Below are 6,636 nucleotides of genomic sequence, written 5' to 3'. Positions count from 1 at the left end.
TTCTTGACTCTCGTCCTTGTAATTGGACCTTGAGGTATGGAAATTCCTTGGTTGTTTGCCTATGTTGGTAGCATAATAATAGTAGAAGAGAAAGTAAGAGCGAGCAGGATAGTGGTGGTAGAACAAACACGACGTTGATTTTCATAGATATGACTTAATTCGACATAATCTTGAGAATGAACCGTACCAACATTGATTGTCACATTGAGGAGGTCTTATTCCAACCCCATTTGAAGACAGTTTCAAATTCAAAGGGTTGAAGTCCAAGAGCGTGCCAAGGTTGATATTAATAGTAAACGTAGATTATTAAACCAAGGGGCATGGAGATTGTTAGCCAGCATGATAGATAACAGAGGCATGAATGTGTATATAACTACCATCTTGGTGGTGAACATATTCCTGAACATATTTTTGGAGGAGTTATCATGACTACCCTAGTGTAAAAGGTCGATTTTAGCATTGAGCTTGATTTTGAGGTGAACTTTATATCCAAGGCTCCTTACCAAATGTCTCCGATAAACGAAAAGAATTCAAGAAGCAAGTGCATGAACTATTAAATTAGGGTGTCATACGTTTGAGCGTATCATGTTAGGGAGCCATAGTATTGTTTGTAAAAAAGAAGGATGAGTCTATACAACGATAGAGAACCAAACAAAGTTACGGGGAAAAAAAGTTCCCACTACTACTGATAGATGACCTATTCGACCAACTCTAGGGAGTTGCAATATTTTCAAAATATTAAGTTGTGATCCAAATATCATTAGTAGAGAAGAGAATACCAAAGAAGCTTTCTAAACTTGTGATGGGCATTAAAAGTTTATAGTGATGTCTTTCCTGCCATATTTATGGATTTGATTAATAGAGTGTGCAAAAACTTCTTTGACATGTTTACATGTGTTCATAAATGGCATTCTAGTCTAGCATGAAGAGAATCTGAGAGCTTTGCTAACTGTGCTAAAAGCAAATGGACTATTTGTAATGTTTTCAAAGTAAGAATTCTCGCTCCACGATGTGGCATTCTTAGGCTATTTCGTGTCGATGGAAGGAATAGTAGTGGACGCCGCCAAACTCAAAGCAGCAATGGAATGGCTTCGTCCAATAGGGTGGCTGCTGTATGTAACTTCCTATGTCTAGTGTCACGTTCGCATTTTTCTTTACAACCAACTTTGCGATGGTACAATACACTCCTGACACTAAGTGAGACAAACCAATTCGAAATCGTATCACCATAACCGGATGACATATTCTCAAACCTCTAGTCGTATTTTGAAAAGAAGATTTTAGAAAATGGGGGCAAAAAGATTTTTGAAAGAGAGTTTAAAAGCAAGATTGAAAGAATCTTTGAAAGCAAGGTTATAGGCTATAAGTGAAAAATGCAACGCAATGTCTTAGAATATAACTTAAGGTAGAAAGAATTAACGACTAATTGCATCCTCCTATAGTACATTTTGTTGCAATTCAAGTCTGACAAGCGTAGACATGATTTCGCTGAACGATTGTACAAACAGAAAATACAATAATAAAGCAAACTAACATGAAATCAAATAAATGGTTTGGCGTGGCATGGGCATGCAACTATGGGCGACTCGTCCTCGACAAGCATGACCGTGGCATCCTCCCCAACCTAATTGATTGACGTCCCTGTCAACCGACTATTTTCAAACTCATCAATGTGGATTACGACAGAGCCTAGGTCATCAACGCATTCCCAGCTTGTTTCTTCTGTATGGAAGTTCTTCCATTTGACAAAAAATTCTCGAATCTTCCATACAGATCTTCCAACTTTCCTAACTCTATCAACTAGGATTGTTTCTACTTCCTTGGTGTCCTTCTGCTTTAGATCGACACCAGATCTGGTGATGAAATTTAGATTATCGTCGTTTGGATCGGGGTGGTAAGACTTTAGGTTACTCGCATGAATTACGGGGTGAATTTTCATCCATCTGGGCAACACCACTGTAAGATGTAGTCCTGATCTTTTTTAGAACTTCAATTGATCCTTCATATTTTTTAATAAATCTCTAGTTCTTTCGACTGCGAAATCTGATTTTCTAAGGCCTCAATTTGATAAGGACTTGATCTCCTACACGAAATAAGCTCAGGCTATATCTGTTGTTTGCTTCAATTCTCCTGTGCTTGAGAAGTGTTGGGCTTGAGGGTTCTTCCCTGCATATGGATGATCATTAATATGAGGGGGCAAGGCTAGTTATCGTCCACTTACAATTTCAAAGAGGCTGTTCTCAATAGACGAACTCGTTAGGCAATTGAAACAGAATTGAGATACATCTAGCAGTTGTACCCAATTCTTCTGATGAGTTTTGACAAAGTGACGCAAGTATTCTTTGGGCAAGCAGTTAAACCGTTCTATCTGTCTATCGATTTAGGGGTGGTAGCTCGAGGAGATATTTAAAGTTGTCCTCATAAATGTGAATAACTCTGTTCATAATGTTTTGATGAATCTATCGTCTCAGCCACTGACGATGCTCGATGGAATGCCCCACAACTTCACAATATGTTTGAAGAACAGTTGTGCTGTTAACTCACCCAAGAATATTTCGAGGGTAGGAATGAACATGACATATTTTGAGAACCGGCCTATGATAACTTAGATGACTTCATATTCGCCTACTTTTGGGAGGCTTGTTATGAAGTCTGGTGACACAGTTTTCTAAGGTCTTGTTGGCAGTTGCAAGGGTTCAAGGAGTCCTGAGACCTTGGTCTTCTCGACTTTATCCTATTGGCAGATGAGACACGTCTTTATATACTGCATTATGTTATCACGCATGTTTGGCCAAAAGTACAATTTCTTGACCAAGACATAAGTTTGTTGCCACCCGAAGTGTCCAACCCATAAAGTATCGTGACAATCCTAAATGAGCTTCTTCCTCAGTTCTCCCATTCATGGGACATACAAATCTTCTGGCCAATAATTCATTTAGTTGTCTTCTTGGTTCAACTTCATGTGGTGGAGCCATCAAATATGCATTCTTCGCTAGAGATTTGACTCAGGGAGAAGCTCGATTTCGTGTTCAATACCCCGACAAGGTGGTAGTGTTTTTGGGAAGCTCTCTAGCATTATGTACAAGTTCGGTAGTGGTTACATTTTTTACCAAAGGTATGACAATAAACATGGACTCCTCTTGTGCGAGTCCTCTTTTCAGTTGTAAGGCGAAAATCATTCTGCGGTTGTCTAGTTGTTTGATGCCTACAAAAATTACGGTAGGATTGCAATCGGTAATCAACATGCAATTCGCCGATGACATTAGGATGTCTTTGTGCTCAAGGAGACGTCCATTCCAAGTACCACTTTGAAGTCATCTAAATAATGACTAGGTCCATTGGGAGTTTTTTTTTTTTTTTTTTTTTTTTTTTTTTTTTTTTTTTTTTTTTTTTTTTTTTTTTTTTTTTTTTTGAGGGAAAAAAAGAGATAAAAGCCATGCAAAAAGAAAAAAAAAAGAAAAAAGAAAAGAAATTGCAAAAAGGGATTGGGAAGTTTGAGTTGATATCTAACTTCTAGTCCCATCAATCTCTTGTTTCATAGTTTGCTCTTTTTTCACCCATAGGCATTAGAATACAAACCAATAGAAAGACACCCTCCCCTTTTCCCTCCTCCCCCACAGCTCCATGCCAAACTAGCTGAGCTTGTCTCTCAGCTCAAAAGCTGTTTCCAATTAAAACCCAAATTGAAACAAAAATAAAATATAATAAAACCCTTCCTCTTTCCCTTCTATTATGACCCCATTTGTCAGCTTGTTATGTCTCTCTCTCTCTTTCTCTCTTTCTCTGCCTGCCGTGTCCGTGCAGATTTTCAATTTTGAAACAAAAAAATATTCTAATCTTCTTTTTAGAACCCATCTTGAAACCGATTGATCGAGGAGGGAACGTCCAAACTCTGCTGCTGCTGCTGCTGCTTCTTCTGTGATCCGTCTCTACTACCTTTGAACGCCATGGCATGCCCCACCGGAGCACCGATACAAGTGTAGCTGCTCGACTCTACCGAGGTGGAACCGTAGTTCACAGTGTGATGGGTGCAATGGGAAGGGTTCCCCAAGACATGCCCCACATAGAATTCGTTGATGGAGGCTTGTGGTGGAGGAGGAGGAGGAGGAGGAGGATAGTATGAGGGGAACCCGGATGGCCGTGTCGGCGAGCTGTAAAGATATGCCGGCTGCGGTGACAGAAGAGTGGTTGGGAATCTGAGTGGCAGCGTTGAATCACCCCCTACGCCGCCGCTTTCCCCCGTATGGTAGCTTCCTCCCGGTGCCATTGAATGACAGCACCTAATCACCCCAAAAAAAGAAAAAAAAAAGGAAATTTATTGGGGACGTGTAAGCTTTCAATTCGCCAATACAAATGTGTGAGATTGATAGAATACCCTAAATGAGGAGGAGGTTGGGCGGCCAGGTTATCGTTAGTGAAAACAAGCTGGCGAGCTCGATTGAGTGTCTCTGTCTCTCTCTCTGACCAAAACCCAAACAGAAACGAAGTCAAAAAATGAAATGAAATGATAGAGAAACATAAAAGAAAGAAAAGTAGTAAAATTTTGCCTTGGCGGTGGCGGTTCATGTGGCCACCAAGGGCCTGGGATTTGCAGAACTTGAGGGAGCAAAACCTGCATTCATACACCTTTCCGGCCTCGTCTTTGCCCTCCTTCATACCACTTTTGTTCTTGCGATGACCTGCAACAACACATTTTACTCAATTTTGTGTTGTTTGTGTTTGTTTAAGCCCACAAATAGTTGAATTTACCAGTAGAGGTGTCTTCACTAATCTGTTTGCCATCTCGGATATTATAATCTTCAGGTAAGTTGTTGAGGTCTAAAGGACTCTGTTGGGATCGCCTGTAAACCAACAAAAATTAGAGAAGAGTTAGATGAAGAATAAGATATAAGTGAAGGGGAAAAATTGGTTTATGTGGGGAAGACCACCTACATGATGAAGCAGAAGTTTGAAAGAGAGAGAGAGAGAGTTGGAGTTGGAGTAATGGGGTGGTGAAGAAAAAGAGCTTTGAAAGTTCTCTATCAGTTCATCTGCCACTCTCTTAAAATTTGAAACCAACAACAAACAGACAACAGGAAGGCTCTCGTGACTTTAAAAGGGAAGAAGTGAAAGGAAGGGCTTAAGGGTTATTAGGTTATTATGTGCAAATCTGGTATGTACTTAGCTTCACAATCACACACTTCTTTTAGTTTGTTTGTGTTTATGTTTTGATTAGCATTTTAGATTTGGGTTATATAATTTGAATTAATTGGAAGAAAGCCTGGAAACCTGGATCAATTTGGAGCTTAAGGTTCAAACATAAAATACCCACACCATTGAAAAATTCTATCAAACATTTTAAATTCACATGGTGATTTGAAAACTTACAAAGTGGAGATGCAAGGAATTTAAAATGTAAAGAAATTTTGACATAAAAGTATTTAAAAGTATAAAATAATATTTGGGGAGTCACGTCAAAGAGATTGACAAAATACACCAGTTTCAAGAAGCAATATTTAAAATAACAAGAAGAGATGATTCAATATAAAGGGGTCCTTCCCGCATTGCACAATTAAGGGTGCCTCCACTATTAACATAGGTCTATGCTCCATTCGAAAAATAAAGAATAGCATGCCTATAAATTGTAACTAACATAGGTCTATAAAAATATTCTGTGAATGTTTCTTAAGCTATATACTCCTATTACTAACTTGAAAATTAGCCAATACTATGGCACATTCAATGTTAGTCCTATAAGATTCAAATGTAACTAAACCCTATACACTTCTCCACTAGGGTGTATACATGACCCTCCTTTTCCTTTAGGGCCTTAAGGTAGGGTTTTTTTTTTTTTTTTTCTTTTAACTCTATGTTTTCATTTTCAAAGCCTACCACCAACTTTGCGCTAATTGCGCGTGAATCAAATTGCCCTTGTAATAGACTATAGGGTACGTCTCATGTGTATGATGTATGTCATGCTCTATAAACAAACAAGTACTCTGACTGTCTGTATCCCATACGTATATGTTTATTGGGTGCTTCCCGATAGTATATCCAATATGACTTCTTAGACCCTCTATAAGTGACAACTAAGATGTACAAAGTAGACCCTAATCGCTTTAGGAATGTTTATGATTAGTAAGTTGCTCATAATCGTCCCTACTTAATAATTGGCAACCTGAAATGTCTATGGGGCACTCAAATGTAGGTTATATGACTGAGGAAACATAAGACAACCGCTCATGTTTATTCATACGCCTTCTAGACTCTCTATGGCACATAGCGGATATCCAAAGTATTAACTAGGTATACACAAGTGTCTAACTCCTATAACATGCTTCTACGATTATAGTATACACGTACAAATGTCCAACATGTTAGAAACAAACCATTAACCATCATAAAAATATCATTAGAACTAATTGAAGTTCTCAAACATGCAAGCATAAGCTATAAAACTTATTATTGTGCTAAATCGAAAACCGACAAAGTTTCTAGACTTAGATATCATATATGCCAATTAGGCCTATAATCATGCTTTCTAATTAGTAGTCAACTATCTTAATCGACCCGTACAAGTATTACTTAAAAAATCATCGATGTGGCTACTTAATAGAGTTTTTTCGATTTGACTAGACCAAAACTAGTCCCACCGAA

General features: G+C 38.5%; 1 protein-coding gene across 1 annotated transcript; it reads right to left on the bottom strand.

Moving 5' to 3' along the window:
- Positions 1-3,489: 3,489 nt before the first annotated feature.
- On the bottom strand, positions 3,490-5,011 carry LOC111472104 (zinc finger protein JAGGED-like). Its single transcript, XM_023117798.1, has 5 exons — positions 4,933-5,011; positions 4,750-4,841; positions 4,548-4,679; positions 4,376-4,460; positions 3,490-4,280 (listed from the first exon to the last, which is right to left on the bottom strand). Coding segments are annotated over exons 1-5 (747 nt in total). The 5' UTR covers positions 4,935-5,011; the 3' UTR covers positions 3,490-3,844.
- Between the last annotated feature and the right edge of the window lie 1,625 nt (positions 5,012-6,636).

This window comes from Cucurbita maxima, unplaced genomic scaffold, assembly GCF_002738345.1.
Source record: "Cucurbita maxima cultivar Rimu unplaced genomic scaffold, Cmax_1.0 Cma_Scf00064, whole genome shotgun sequence".
NCBI lineage: Eukaryota > Viridiplantae > Streptophyta > Magnoliopsida > Cucurbitales > Cucurbitaceae > Cucurbita > Cucurbita maxima.
The sequence above is the reverse complement of the archived record's forward strand: the minus strand, read 5'-3'. Positions and strand labels throughout refer to the sequence as shown.

What these genes read in the sequence shown, in the direction of transcription:
- LOC111472104 (XM_023117798.1), bottom strand. An exon ending in TAGTGAAGACACCTCTACTG is followed by an intron (nt 4,680 to 4,749) that starts GTAAATTCAACT and finishes GTGTTGTTGCAG; the next exon opens with GTCATCGCAAGAACAAAAGT. An exon ending in CATGAACCGCCACCGCCAAG is followed by an intron (nt 4,461 to 4,547) that starts GCAAAATTTTAC and finishes GGTTTTGGTCAG; the next exon opens with AGAGAGAGACAGAGACACTC.